Raw genomic sequence first — 16,540 nt, 5'->3', positions numbered from 1 at the left:
ATAGGCTATATAGACACCCACACCCACACCCACCCACACACACACACACACACATACACACACGTACACACCTTTCCCAATGTTCTTCAGACTCAAACCCATTACCTCATTCCTCATACACCTTACTACCTTTATCCTAACTGACAACTACTTCTCATTTGAAGGGAAAGTATATAAACAAGTCCGTGGCAAAGCCATGGGCACCTGCTTGGCCTCCTTTTGTGCCACCCTTCTTATGGACCATCTAGAGGAGACCTTCCTAGTCTCCCAAAATGCCAAATCCCTAGTCTGGTTCAGGTTCACTGATAGTATCTTCACGATCTGGACTCAGGGCCAGGACACCGTATCTTCGTTCCTTCGTAACCTCAACACCTTCTCTCCCATCTGCTTCACCTGGTCTTCAACCCAGTGTGCCACCTTCATAGATGTTGACCTCCTCTTTGATGGCTTCATCAGCACCTCTGTCCACATTAAACATACCAACGACCAATAGTACTTGCATTTTGACAACTGTCATCCCTTTCACACCAAAATATGCCTCCCATACAGCCTGGCCACACAGGGATGGCACATCTACAGTGACAAAAACTCCCTTGCTCAGTATGCTGAGGATCTTATTGAGGCCTTCACAGACAAGCACTATCCCCAGACCTAGTTCACAAACAGATCTCCCATGCCATTTCCCCTCATGCCCCCAATCCTTCCATTACCCCCAAGAACCATCCAGAAGGGAGTATCCCTTTCGTCATCCAGTACCAACCCGGACTGGAACAACTGAACAACATCCTTTGCCACGGTTCTGATTACCTATCGTCGTGCCCTGAAATGAGGGGCACACTACCAGAGACACTTCCTATCCCTCCTGAAGTGGTGTTCCATTGCCCACCCAACATCCACAACACCCTAGTCCATCCCTAAGCCACTCCCAATCCCAACCTCTTGCCACAAGAATCGTACCCCTGTGGAAGACCCAGGTGCAAAACCTACCCAATCCACCCACCCAGCACTTCTTACAGGAAGATGGTATCCCTTCTTTCAGACATGTCCAAAAGAACAGATACCATTGGTGACCATGCAGCTCTCTCAAAATGAAACGATATTTAAATCACGACCCTAAGCTGTTGACAGGCGTTGATATACATCAACAGGGACAGTTGAAAATGTGTGCACCGACCGGGACTCGAACCCGGGATCTCCTGCTTACATGGTAGACACTCTATCCATCTGAGCCACCGAGGGCTCTGTTCTTTCGGACATGTCCTATAGTTATGCCTAAGGCCGGTATTACACTATCAAATTTCTTTGTCAGAGATTTGATCAAAGATGTGATCCAATATTCCGTCCAATATATTTGACAAAGATCTTCGACGTAGCGCTAGAAGGGGTATTACACTGTCATCAAATTTTTCGTCAAAGTTCAACATGGCTGACAACAACTTGCCGCAGCAGTTCTACGTACTCCAATTGCATTGTGTGCACATGCGGAAAAGAAGTGGGGGGAAAAAATGGAACCATACATACGAGGTTGGCAGTCTTAAAAGTCCTGGGATTACAACTTGATAATAAATTCAGTTGGGAGGAGCACACCACAGAACTGCAGAAACGCCTTAACAAATCTGTATTTGCAATTCGAGTGTTAGCAGACATAGGCAACATAAAAATGAAAAAGCTTGCATCCTTTCATTCCATAATGTCATATGGGATAATATTTTGGGGTAAATCTTGAAGTCAAACAAAAGTTTTCAAGGTCCAATAGCGTGTAATACGTATTATTTGCGGAGTAAATTCACGGACCTCCTGCAGAAACCTCTTCAAAGAACTGGGTATACTAACTACTGCCTCTCAGTATATTTACTTTTTAATAAAATTTGTCGTAAGTAATATATCTCTTTTTCCAACAAACAACTCAGTTCATACATACAATACCAGGAACAAAAATGATCTGCACAAGGACTTAAAGCACTTACTTTAGTTCAAAAAGGGGTCCGCTACTCAGGAACACTCATCTTCAATAATTTGCCACCAAATATAAAAAATTTGGTTACAAATAAAGACCAGTTTAAAAGGAGCCTGAAAGACTTACTACTGGCCAACTCCTTCTACTCCATTGGCGAAATTTTTAATAGAAACAAATGGTGTATTGTATTTATTCATACTAGTAGTATTGTTATTTCAGCTTTAAAAAAATCGACATGTTCCACATCCACGAGGATCTCCTCGGCATGGATCTATGGAACGAAAAACTAATCTAATCTGGGTGAAGCCGTGGGTTTTACGACGACACGATATAAGCATTCAACAAAACTTGTTACGTGAGCTTACAGTGGAAGACGTCAAGTCGTACATCAATTACTTAAGAATGGATGAGCATACATTTCTGTATGTGCTCAATGAAGTGTATCCTCATATCACAAAGCACAATATTCACTTAAGAACTGCTACATCTGCAGAAGACAGGCTCAGTGTAACACTCCGATTCCTTGCTACAGGAGAGGGTTATGTTATGTTAGGTTAGGTTAGGTCAGGTTAGGTCTCCAATCTTCTTAATCTATTCTTTATTCAGGGTGCCTCACGTTGTAAAGCGCCTCATAAGCTTCAGACATCTCTATTAATTCTGTAGTTGTCGGCACACACCAATTGTATTTACCGGCAATGGTTATAAAAACACTAAAGACGACAGAACGCTGCAGCGATGCTAGCGCTCCGCGTGGTAACATATCGCATTGCAGTGAACAGAAGACAAGCGATTTCTTTGATCAAATATACGGCCTCGGCCTAGATTTGATCAAATATTGGACGACATTTGTCAAAGATCCCTATTACACTATCAAATCTCTTTGACAAAGATATTGGACAAAGATATTGGACAAAGAAATTTGATAGTGTAATACCGGCCTAACCAGCCATTGACTTTCTTCTTTTGTGCTGGAAGCACACACATTGCTCGAACTCTTACAGCACTCGGTAAGATTGTCTGCTGCGAGTAATGAGTGCAATGGGCAGGGGAACTACGAATGTAGTGTGTGGACATCAAGTTGGGAATGTGGGTCTCACGGGGAGCGTGCAAGGGATAAACCCCTGCAGTTGCACTATCCTCTGTGCCCTCAGTGGCTCATATGGATAGAGTGTCTGCCGTGTATGCAGGAGATCCCAGGTTTGACTCCCAGTTGCGGCACACATTTTCAACTGTCCCCGTTGATGTATATCAATGCCTAATATTCTTCACTGGTCTGCAGCCAGATCACGTCATCGTCCCGACACAATATTTCGGCGGACCAGCTGGCCGCCATCTTCAGGTGAGTTAATGCTAGTGCACTGCCTCGCCGGAACTGAGTTCCAGCCACAACAACGGAAACCTTTACACACCATGAAGAGAGCACCGCGCGTGCACGAGATGATGGAGAGCGCCTCCAGGCGGCAAGTAGACACGCAGCGCACCAGTGGGAGAAGTCGTCAGAAACGATAAATCGCAACAGCACTAGTTGGAAGAATCCTATGATCGAAAAGAAGTCCGTTGTTGTTTAATGTCGGACAAAATCGGATTCCATATCTTACTTAGAGGAAAACGTTTATCCCTGTTAATAATATTACTGGATAATCTAATTTCAATCGATTCTTTAAGAACACATTCACAATAGCGAGAAGTAGGAGAGATCAATTGTGTCTTGTCATACATCATCCTGTGTCCTTCATTACGGCAATGTTCCGCCACTGCCGACTTCTCAGGATGGAACGACTGAGTGTGCCAATGATGTTCCACGCACCGGTCCTGAATAGTTCGAATACTTTGACCGATATACTTCTTTCCACAGTGACACGGAATTTCATAAACCCCGGGCCTCCTCAAGCCCAAATTATCTTTAACTGAGCCAAGAAGCGCTCCAGTCTTGGCCACCGGCGTAAAAGCGCTTCCCGCAAACGGTAAATAAGCAACCGATTCAAAACTATCCTCTACTGGCTCGCATGACGGACCAAACTGAAGAGCACGGCATATTTGTTGTTCCGTACATCCATTCTGTTTAAAAACAATCTTCAAATGATCAAGTTCTTCTCTCAAATGTTCGTCGGCCGAAATGGCATAAGCTCTTTTGACGGGAGTCCGCAAAACTCCACTACGTTGGCGTGGCGGATGACAACTGGTCGCACGTAGATAGCGGTCAGTATGAGTGGGTTTCCTATACACACTATGTCTAAAAGTCCCATCATCCTTTCTTTGCACTAAAACATTGAGAAATGGAAGTTTACCATCTCTTTCCATTTCCATAGTAAATTTAATACTTGGATGTAGACAATTAAAATGATCTAAGAAACGATTCAAAGCATCAGTTCCATGTGGCCAAACCACTATATCAACACCTGTCGACAGCTTAGAGTCTCGATTTAATTATCATTTCAGCACTTCTTATTCCAGTCCTGTCACCGGTTTATCCTACCAAATCAGCAGTGGGGCCACCTGTCAAGGAAGACATGTCATTTACCAGCTCTGATGCAATCATTGCACAGCTTTTTACATTGATGTGACTACCAACCAGCTGTCCACCAGCATGAACAGCCACTGCGAAACTGTGGCCAAGAGCAAACTACAGCACCCTGTGGCCACAACATGCAGCTGAACGTAACACACTTGATTTCAATGGCTGCTTCACTACTGGAGCCATCTGGATCCTTCCCTCCACCACCAGCCTTTCTGAACTGCGAAGATGGGAGTTATCCTTAAAACACGTTCTCCGCTCCCGTAATTATCCCGGCCTCAACCTACAGTAACATCCCTTTGTCCTATCGTATATTCCCCATTCTCATTTCCCACTCTGTTTATTGGCAGTCCTCTGCCAATACATCCTCTCATCCTTTCCCACACCCTTCCTTTTTTTGTTCCTTTTTTCCCCACCTTCCTGCCCCACAACCCCTGACACTGCATCTGTTGGTAGTCTAGTCCCTGCGCACTTCACCAGACAGCGTCTGTCTCTCTCCCACCCGCACACTACTGTGCCTTCCCCTTCTCCACCTCCTGCACATTGCTGCTTGCATCCCACGTGATGGTTGCACTCTGCCCTGAGATACTGAAGTTGGCAGCCGTGTGTGTGTGAGGTGTGCTTACATGTGTGAATGGTGGGTGTCTCTGTTTTACTGATGAATGCTGTGCCTGATGGCTTCATGAGAGTGTGTTTTAATTGTGGCTGTCTGCAACTGACATGTCTTCCTGATAGTAAGTAATACTTTTGGTATATAAAGGAAAAACATTGTTACTAAACACTTTTAAAAGTACTTGACTGCTTTACTTCAAAGTCCTTACCCAGTTTACTTCAGATTTCTACATTCAGATGAAAAAATTAAGAAAGTACCATCAGACGTCACTAGATCGTGGGGTGAGCTTGAGAAATTGACAGAAATGTGATTTATGCAATGGAACAAGGCTGGCTGTCAAGAACCTATAGCCAAATGCAATAGAGGCCACTATCAGTGCAGGGTATTCAGGAGGTGAAGATATATTCATTCCTCGAATTGCATTGATATGCAGTGCTTTAAACGTGCCCTTCGATTTAAAGTGATTGCAGTTTCCCGTGTGGCCTGCATTTACACTACTGGCAATTAAAATTGCTACACCAAGAGGAAATGCATTCATAAAAAAAAAATGATGTTCTGCCATTCGTGCACCCAGGTTCGTCGTCGAGTACACCATCACAGCCGATCCTGTCTGTGATGCAGCGTCAAGGGTAACCGCAGCCACGGTCTCCGAGCTGATAGTCCGTGCTGCTGCAAACGTCATCAAACTGTTTGTGTAGATGGTTGTTGTCTTGCAAACGTCCCCATCTGTTGACTCGGGGATTGAGACGTGGCTGCACGATCCGTTACAGCCATGCGGATAAGATGCCTGTCATCTCGACTGCTAGTGATACGAGGCCATTGGTATCCATCACAGCGTTCCGTATTACCCTCCTGAACCCACCGATTCCATATTCTGCTAACAGTCCTTGGATCTCGACCAACACGAGCAGCAATGTCGCGATACGATAAACTGCAATCGCGATAGGGTACAATCCGACCTTTACCAAAGTTGGAAACGTGATGGTACGCATTTTTCTTCCTTACACAAGGCATCACAACAACGTTTCACCAGGCAACGCCGGTCAACTGCTGTTTGAGTATGAGAAATCGGTCGGAAACTTTCATGTCAGCACGTTGTAGATGTCGGCACTGGCGCCAACCTTGTGTGAATGCTCTGAAAAGCTAATCATTTGTATATCACAGCGTCTTCTTCCTGTCGGTTAAATTTCGCGTCTGTAGCACGTCATCTTTGTGGTGTAGCAATTTCAATGGCCAGTAGTGTATTTATCATTACCTGTACTTACCTTACTTTGGCTAGTAAAAAATAGGGGCAAAGGCTTTCTGATTTTCCATTGTACTTTTTACTTGAGTCTCTGGAATCTGGTAGATACTCCTTTCATAGGTGATTTCTATTTTACAAGCAACTTTTCCACACGCAGATCTGTGCACTTTACATTGTTCTTGCTGGCCTTTTTGCCTTTTGAGGCTAATTTGGCACTTCCTCCACTTTTGACATCATTCTGGCCGTGTATCCTCTTCATTTGTCTGCTCTTCATCCTACTCTTTTGAATTCATTTGCCAGCTGAAGTATCAACTTCTTGCTTTCCATTTTCTTATTTCTTACTATTTTATAGACAATCCACACATTTATTTCTACCATGTCCATGGTGTTGTAGAAGAAGTGCATTGGCCCTCTCCATATGTACAACCTTTGAAGTACAGTTGCGGATCATACAACCTTTGAAGTACAATTATGGATCATTTGATTGACCATATCCGCCCCATACTTTGTTGCACTGAGGAATGCTCTGGTTGCAGAGTTCCCCTTCTCTTCTTTGCTTATTGCTACTTCAGCATGTAATGTCCTCAGAAGAATGACATTTTCATTCTTCATTATTCGGTATATGGTCACAGCACACTAAGCTGCCAGTTTGGCCAGGGATGCTGATGGACAGTATTTCACAACCGATCTCTTCTCTGTGCTGAATAATGAAATTTTCTTTTCTTGGAGATTCTTAGCATGTTGAAGAGATGTGAAGAAGTTGTCTGTCATCAGGCTGCTTCCTCGATTTACAAATGGCTCCACAAGATGCAGAATGACATAATCTCCAGTGATCACTTCTGCTTTTTTGTGTCTTCTTTCTCCGAGGTATGGGAAAGCATTACATATATATTTTGTGACTATGGCGGTGGCAATCCAGAATTTGAGACCATATTTGTTGGGTCTATTGGGCATGAACTGAGTGGACCTGTATCTTGTTGTTCATCTACAGCTATATATTCACGAGGGCAATAAGGACAAATACTGTTTTCTTTGAACTTTCAACAAATTTCACATAAATGAGGCAATTTGTTAGCTGGCAGAAATTCAGCTCAGGTTGATTTTTCAACAAAATGGAGTAGTGTGGCAACCTCCAGAAGTATGTCCCTCCGCACAATGTCGATGATGATAGTAGGCCCCCAAGAATGCAATCAAAGTTCATTCGCAGATAAACCTTATGTTCAAGTGACAGTCTGAGAATATATGACATTTCTTCATTTCCTGAAGCGACAAGGCCCAGTTACCATTTTCAACACTTTTTGATCATTTGATTCCGTGTATTTCCTCATAAGATGTTGCAATATTTCACCAAAAATAAGACAGAAAGCACTGATGAAACGTGTTTAAAAATGTCTTTTGTGGAGGAAGAATATTACCTGAATGACACGTGCCAATATGCAACAATTTGTCATTTCATTGTTACATTATTTACATATGTTCACAGGAGAAACTATAGTGGTGTGAAATTGACACTTTCCACCAATCTAAGTATATCGAACGTAATGTAAAAAAAAATGCACGCTTGACACACAATATATATATATATATAAAAAAGGCTGGCAGGTCGATAGACACACAAACAAACACAAACATACACACAAAATTCAAGCTTTCGCAACAAATTGTTGCCTCATCAGGAAAGAGGGAAGGAGAGGGGAAGACGAAAGGAAGTTCGGTAAGTCACCTCATCTTTTATTTTATATATTTTTTTATATATTTTTTTTATATATTTTTCCCACGTGGAATGTTTCCTTCCATTATATATATATATATATATATATATATATATATATAATAGAGGGAAACATTCCACGTGGGAAAAATATATCTAAAAAGAAAGATGTTGAAACTTACCAAACAAAAGCGCTGGCAGGTCGATAGACACACAAACAAACACAAACATACACACAAAATTCTAGCTTTCGCAACCAATGGTTGCCTCGTCAGGAAAGAGGGAAGGAGAAGGAAAGACAAAAGGATATGGGTTTTAAGGGAGAGGGTAAGGAGTCATTCCAATCCCGGGAGCGGAAAGACTTACCTTAGGGGGAAAAAAGGACAGGTATACACTCGCACACACACACATATCCATCCACACATACACAGACACAAGCAGACATTTGTAAAGGCATTGGTTGCGAAAGCTAGAATTTTGTGTGTATGTTTGTGTTTGTTTGTGTGTCTATCGACCTGCCAGCGCTTTTGTTTGGTAAGTTTCAACATCTTTCTTTTTTTATATATATATATATATATATATATATATATATATATATATATATATATATATATATGCCCAAACTCTTTGCCTTTACAAATGTCTGCTTGTGTCTGTGTATGTGCAGATGGATATGTGTGTGTGTGCGAGTGTATACCTGTCCTTTTTTTCCCCTAAGGTAAGTCTTTCCGCTACCGGGATTGGAATGACTCCTTACCCCCTCCCTTAAAACCCACATCCTTTCGTCTTTCCCTCTCTGTGTTTTTGGATGTATATATATATATATACACACACACACACACACTTCTAATTTTTTCTCCTCTTTATGATGAAATGTTTGTATATATAATCATAAAGAGCAGAAAAAATTAGAAGTCATATGATTTCTTGAATGAAGTTAAAAAAGAATTGGATATGAAATTGAACAAAAAAGTATGACAGGTGTCATTTTGACTCTTTGTGCCATTCTAGTGTTAATCTATAATACTTGTTATAAGATGGACATCTCCAAATGTTTGACAAATAAAGACATTAGTCTTAAGTGCTGCGAAAGTTTAATAATTTAATACCTGTTATGTTATGGACATCCTAAAATTGTTTGATAAATATTGGACTGATGCTTCACGATGCAGCACTTCCCATTTCTGTCAGAGTAATTAATTTATGACGGGGTACAACTAAAGGTACCCTGGAATTTTTACGGATACATTAGGTGAGACGTACCTGGTGCCCTCGTCCATCCAGTCCACCTCCTGCAGGATGTGCAGGAACTCCTGGCGGATATCGTCCACCATCTCGAGTGCCGCCTTCTTGGCCTCCTCGTTGAAGTACTTGCGCACGTAGATGGAGCCCACAGACAGCGAAAGACTGCAACATGAGGTAAGTTACATTTGCACTGAACACTGGGAATGGCACACACAAACACGTGCTGGCAGAAATGTGAGGAAAATACAGTGCAGCATCCAGAAGGGTCAGGATTTTAATATGAGTATTTGGCCAGAATACAACTAACACTGAAATCCTAAGGCTTTGCACCTAAACCAAACTCCAGCTGTAAGACTGAAGGACATGAAAGAGAAGCAACAGATGAGAAAGAAGTGAGCCTATTCCTCATGTGATTCAGTCTCTACACTGAGCAACTGGTAGATGAAACTGAGCATAAATTTGAAAAAGAAATTAAAGCTTAGGGACAATAAAAAATTTTTGAGAAGGGTGGTGATGTAATTCTGTCAGAAGTGCCAAATTGGCTGGAAAAGCAGTTGAAGTGAACGGATAGTGTGTCGAGAGGAGATGCTGCCAGATGAACATTACAAAAAGAAAAACAAATGTAGTCAAACTAAATAAGATGGTGCTGAAGAATTATGTTGGGTATCACACTGAATGCAGCAGATGTGTTTTGCTATTTAGGCAATGAAATAACTGATGATATCCAAAACAAGATAGCATATAATTTGCATACTAACAATAGCAATACAAGCGTTTCTTAAAAATACGTATAAATTCGAAACTTCCTGGCAGATTAAAGCTGTCTGCCGGACTGAGACTTGAACTCGGGACCTTTGCCTTTCGCGGACAAGTGCTCTACCAACTGAGCTACCCGAGCATGCCTCACAGCTTTACTTCTGCCAGTACCTCATCTCCTACCTTCCAAACTTTACAGAAGCTCTTCTGCGAACCTTGCAGAACTAGCACTCCTGAAAGAAAGGAGTGCCTGCGAAAGGCAAAGGTCCCGAGTTCGAGTCTCGGTCGGGCACACAGTTTTAATCTGCCAGGAAGTTTCATATCAGTGCACACTCCGCTGCAGAGTGAAAATCTGATTCTGGATGTATAAATCTGTTAAGACCAAATATAACATTAATTGTTGGGAAGTCCTTCTGTAAGCAATATTGTTGATTGTAACCTTGTATCAAAGTGAAACACTGATGATTAACTGTGTGAGACCTTAACTTTTCCCGGCGCATTAAATGTTCAAATAACTTACGGGTTTGCTGCCGGGTGACGTCGTCGAACACCACCGATATTTCAACAGGAGCACACCCTGCCATTTGTGCCTCGAGAATGGCAGAGTGTGCTCCTGTCGAAATATCTGCGGTGTTCGACGACGTCACCTGGCAGCAAACCCGTAAATTATTTCAACATTGATGATTAACTATTGAGACAACAAGAGAAAAGAATATTTTGAAATGTGGTGCCAAAGAAGATGGGAGAACACTGGACGAGTTGATCAGGCAACTAATGAGGTACTACTCAACAGAATTGGGGAGGGAAGAAATTTTTGGTATAATCTGACTAAAAGATGGGGTCAGTTGAGAGGACACATTCTGAGACATCAAGGGATCACTGACTTGGTGAGGGGGGTGTAAATTGCAGAGGGATACCGAGAGAAGATTACAGTTAGCAGGTTCTAATGGATGCAGATTGCAGTAGTTATCTGGAGACGAAGAGGCCTACACAGGATAGAGCACAGTGGAGTGTCTTCGGACTGAAGTCCACGACAACAGCACCGACAACAATAACGTCAAGTGAGGGCACAGAATTGCAATTCTGTACAAAACAATATCAACTAAGATAAACAAATGCACAGGAGTTGTGGGTCTGGGTATCTCCTGACAGGGACTCGATTATAAGCCGGAAAATACACACACGTATTTCCCAGTAGGTAGATTCGGACAAATAACACTCACCCTCCGGCGACGATGTCGACGCACTCCTTCCAGCGGGGCTCCCGCTCCGTCTTGCCGGACAGGGCCGAGTGGTACTTCAGCTGGCGGTTGCGTAGCTCCTCCGTCATGTAGGTGACCGAAGCGCCAGCCGCTCGCCACATCACGTAGTTGGCCATCACCCTGATGAGCAAGTAATTCTCGAGTCGCACAAACGAAAAAATGTCTGACATCAAAATAAGTGTCCAAGCAATAGAAAAGCAACAGAGCAAAGCCCACTGGACCTGACGGGATACCAATTCGATTCTACACAGAGTACACAAAAGAACTTGCCCCCCTTCTAACTGCCGTGTACCGCAAGTCTCTAGAGGAACGGAAGGTTCCAAATGATTGGAAAAGAGCGCAGGTAGTCCCAGTTTTCAAGAAGGGTCGTCGAGCAGATGCGCAAAACTATAGACCTATATCTCTGACATCGATCTGTTGTAGAATTTTAGAACATGTTTTTTGCTCACGTATCATGTCATTGAACGTAATGGATGGTGTCTTGAAGGGAGGATATAAGATGATCATCAACAAAAGCAAAACGAGGATAATGGAATGTAGTCGAATTAAGTCTGGTGATGTTGAGGGTATTAGATTAGGAAATGAGACACTTAAAGTAGTAAAGGAGTTTTGCTATTTGGGGAGCAAAATAACTGATGGTGGTCGAAGTAGAGAGGATATAAAGTGTAGACTGGCAATGGGAAGGAAAGCGTTTCTGAAGAAGAGAAATTTGTTAACATCGAGTATAGATTTGAGTGTCAGGAAGTCATTTCTGAAAGTATTTGTATGGAGTGTAGCCATGTATGGAAGTGAAACGTGGACAGTAAATAGTTTGAACAAGAAGAGAATAGAAGCTTTCGAAATGTGGTGCTACAGAAGAATGCTGAAGATTAGATGGGTAGATCACATAACTAATGAGGAAGTATTGAACAGGATTGGGGAGAAGAGAAGTTTGTGGCACAACTTGACCAGAAGAAGGGATCGGTTGGTAGGACATGTTCTGAGGCATCAAGGGATCACCAATTTAGTATTGGAGGGCAGCGTGGAGGGTAAAAATCGTAGGGGGAGACCCAGAGATGAATACTCCAAGCAGATTCAGAACGATGTAGGTTGCAGTAGGTAATGGGAGATGAAGAAGCTTGCACAGGATAGAGTAGCATGGAGAGCTGCATCAAACCAGTCTCAGGACTGAAGACCACAACAACAACAACATCATGTCATTTCTGGAAACTGTAATGGTACTTGAATTACATAACCATTACGGCAGCTCACCTGAACCTCTCGATACCAGCAATACTCTACTGTGTTTCTGTAAAGTAGTTAACATGTTTCTGAGACAACATTCAGGTTTGATTTCATTAACGTAGAGGTAGTTTGAGAAAGTCAAGTCTTGGACGTCATGTTGGAAAGACGTATAATGGAGTCAGCTTATAAAATGTGAACTTTAACAGTGAGAAAGATGTTTTCAAGTATGTTTTGTATCGTGAAGTGATGTTTTGTGTGTTACGTGATATTGCAACAAAAGCAATAAAAAGGAAGTGTAACTTAAATTCGGAGTGCTGATTATTTTTTTACATCACAATTGTGCCAGCATTAATAGGTCCAATTTTCAAGAATGGTTTGTGAAACTTTTGAATATAGCAGAATAAAACTTTGGCCTCTTTGCATCCGAGCTTGGAATCACCACCACCTAGACTTTCGACAATTGAGCCACGAGTTCACAATGAGACCAGCGTGGGAAACACGAAAAGATGAGTGCCTAGTTTATTCGTTATTTCAAGAAATGACTTTATTAACTGTGCTCTAATGACACCTGCCACATAATAACTTTGTTGTTGCCCGAAAATGCAGTATTTACCAGAGTGAGCAACACCACAATCATTATTAAATTTTGACCTTTGTTGTGGTAGGGTTGTTATAAAACCCAGAATCCACTCTGTAGGAATCAACATGGGTGCCGGAAACAGCGATCATATGAGACCCAACTCGCTTTATTTGTGCATGAGACCCAGAAAATATTGGATACAGGCTCCCAGGTAGACGCCATTTTGCTCGACTTCTGGAAGGCGTTCGATACAGTTCCGCACTGTTGCCTGATAAACAAAGTAAGAGCCTACGGAATATCAGACCAGCTGTGTGGCTGGATTGAAGAGTTTTTAGCAAACAGAACACAGCATGTTGTTCTCAATGAAGAGACATCTACAGACGTTAAAGTAACCTCTGGCGTGCCACAGGGGAGTGTTATGGGGCCATTGCTTTTCACAATATATATAAATGACCTAGTACATAGTGTCGGAAGTTCCATGCGGCTTTTCACAGATGATGCTGTAGTATACAGAGAAGTTGCAACATTAGAAAATCGCAGTGAAATGCAGGAAGATCTGCAGGGGATAGGCATTTGGTGTAGGGAATGGCAACTGACCCTTAATATAGACAAATGTAATGTATTGCGAATACATAGAAAGAAGGATCCTTTATTGTACGAGTATACGATAGCGGAACAAACACTGGTAGCAGTTACTTCTGTAAAATATCTTGGAGTACGCGTACGGAACGATTTGAAGTGGAATGATCATATAAAATTAATTGTTGGTAAGGCGGGTGCCATGTTCAGATTCATGGGAGAGTCCTTAGAAAATGTAGTCCATCAACAATGGAGGTGGTTTACAAAACACTCATTCGACCTATACTTGAGTATTGCTCATCAGTATTGGATCCGTACCAGATCGGGTTCACGGAGGAGATAGAGAAGATCCAAAGAAGAGCGGCGCGTTTCGTCACAGGGTTATTCGGTAACCGTGACAGCGTTACGGAGATGTTTAGCAAACTCGAGTGGCAGACTCTGCAAGAGAGGCGCTCTGCATCGCGGTGTAGCTTGCTGTCCAGGTTTCGAGAGGGTGTGTTTCTGGATGAGGTATCGAATATATTGCTTCCCCCTACCTATACCCCCTGAGGAGATCACAAATGTAAAATTAGAGAGATTCGAGCACGCACAGAGGCTTTCCGGCAGTCGTTCTTCCCGCGAACCATACGAGACTGAAACAGGAATCTTCAGGTTACTACTGGCACCCTACAACCAAATACAGCGAATCCGATACATTAATAAGGAATTATGTGACACACTGGATCAGGGATGGATTCAGGAACAGCATCATTGGGTTATAACACCCCTCTTCACCCCACTCCCCTCAAAAAAAGTATTTTGGTGAAACTGTTTACATCCATAATGTATAATACAGGGTGTATACACTCTGGGAAATCTGGGAAAACCCTCGGAAGTTTTTCATCTGGAAGGAACCCGAGAATTTTTAAAAATTCTGGGAAGTTTTCATTATTTTAGTCTTCAGCTAAATATTTGTAATTTTGACTGGTAAGAACTGATACAAAGTAAAATGTGACAAAGTCTTCAGGACAAAGACTATGAAATACTTCATAACAATAAACTGCAGCTGACGAGGGTGACGTCATGACTGCTTACATTAAGTTCGTTTGAGCAGTTGCCCACAGGCCCACGGGCATGTGCAGTTGAGTTGCGTATGGGCAGTATCTTCTCCAGCTTCCGGCTACTTATGAACTGTGGCTGTTAGCCATATCAGGAGTAGCAGCAAGGAGCGAATAATTTTTCTGGCGCGCCCAAGCTGTCAGATTCGAGGTTGTAGTGGGGAGGAGGACTGTCTGCAGGTAAGCTAGTTTACACTTGGTGATTTTGCTGCTTCTCCTCTGTTTATACTTCTCATATCAAATGAAAACAAAACGAATTTCTGTGGGTGGGAGCTATCAAGTGAATTAAAAGACATGCACATAATTACAGAATATGTTACTAGTTTCAGTTTTCTGATTTAGTTTTATTCCCACGTTTTTGGCAGTCAAGCATTAATCACCTTGCAGAACAATTAAGTTATTTTTGTCGGTTTGCTAAATAAATGTGGCTTTTATTAATCTTTTCCCCAGAGGCAGTCAATTTATTAGAAACAAAGTGCTCCTGCACCATTGGCTAGTTTCAACTGTTCACTGAATTTCAAGTGCACATTTTAGTCTTCTGGCACATATGGCATTATGCCATAATGAAGTACCAAACATGAGATAATACAGTATTAGTACTAAAAGAAAATTTACATCTGCATATCGCTCCGAAAAGCTTAATATCAGGTTGGGGCACACTTCTTGTGAATCTGGATAAATGAATGCACACTTTAAGCCGAGTTATGAATTTTAGTAGGGTTCACGAAATTACAGTGCTCTTAGAGTATCATATTTCATTTATGAGGTCATGTAAGATCTCTTAATAGTATATATGTGTGAGCATACGAGCTTCCTACACCATCGTAGCTGCACACGAATGGTAACGCTATTTCTAACAGGTCGTGGGAAAATACTGCAAATGGTGCTTTGAAAAGCATTAATTTCAAAGTAAATTTCCCTTTACGCAAGATGATTTATATTACGCGTGTGAATGTGCATTGAATTTCTTAAATCACAGAGCATTTGACTCTCATTCAAACTTAACACACTGACGGCTAGCCACTTAGAAGAATTTCGAGCACAAAAGGCCAAACATTGCCATTACGTAAAATTTTACTCGCACATTTGTGTGGTGTTTTGTAAAGTGTTACACACACACAAAAAATACGTGAAAGCTTAGCTTTTCTCGTAGCTACACTATGTACATTAATTTAAATCATTAACTTATCCTATCTGTGTGTTCACACTGCTTAACAGTGATGTTGCTTCTGGCTGGTACATCAAGTTTCCTATGCTCCGAGTGTCTGATGCCATTGGCTGGCGAGATCACGTGACATAACCTACAATTGGCTTGCGAAAGCAATCTTCAATCTAGATTGCAGTGCTTCGGAAAGTAAAGAGCTGTGTTTGGTGGAATTTGAATCTGTGTCTTTTTAATATGAATACAAAAGTATGCAGCATATCGTAATACAAAAATATGCAGCTTAAATGTTTCTGCATGTCACAAATCATTCCAAATTTTTTCTGAGGTTTTCGCTCCCTGGAGTTCCACACTTTACAATTCAAAGGATCAATATTTTTACAGTTCCGAGGGAAGGAATACTGTCACTTATCTGTGGAAAAAGTGTGTTTTTCACCCTGGAAGAAGTGTAAATTCAAGTGGGAAAAAGTGCATTTTTAGCTCACAATATGCAAATCGCCAAACTGTATACATCCAGCATTTGAGACTGAGAGCAGTCAGCAATTTGCAACATACTTTACACGTAATTTCAAATCTTTACAAGGCAAAATTCAAAA

General features: G+C 41.9%; 1 protein-coding gene across 3 annotated transcripts in view; it reads right to left on the bottom strand.

Moving 5' to 3' along the window:
• The window catches only part of LOC124720498 (neprilysin-2-like), a 341,289-nt gene that overhangs the window by 60,776 nt on the left and 263,973 nt on the right, over nt 1-16,540 (bottom strand). For all 3 annotated transcript variants that reach the window (XM_047245857.1, XM_047245859.1, XM_047245858.1), the window contains exons 8-9: nt 11,264-11,422; nt 9,303-9,446 (exon numbers count right to left, since the gene is read on the bottom strand). In XM_047245857.1, the coding sequence (XP_047101813.1) occupies nt 9,303-9,446; nt 11,264-11,422 (303 nt within the window). The remainder of the gene's footprint in view (nt 1-9,302; nt 9,447-11,263; nt 11,423-16,540) is intronic.

Source organism: Schistocerca piceifrons, chromosome 11 (genome assembly GCF_021461385.2).
Source record: "Schistocerca piceifrons isolate TAMUIC-IGC-003096 chromosome 11, iqSchPice1.1, whole genome shotgun sequence".
NCBI classification, from domain to species: domain Eukaryota; kingdom Metazoa; phylum Arthropoda; class Insecta; order Orthoptera; family Acrididae; genus Schistocerca; species Schistocerca piceifrons.
The sequence above is the reverse complement of the archived record's forward strand: the minus strand, read 5'-3'. Positions and strand labels throughout refer to the sequence as shown.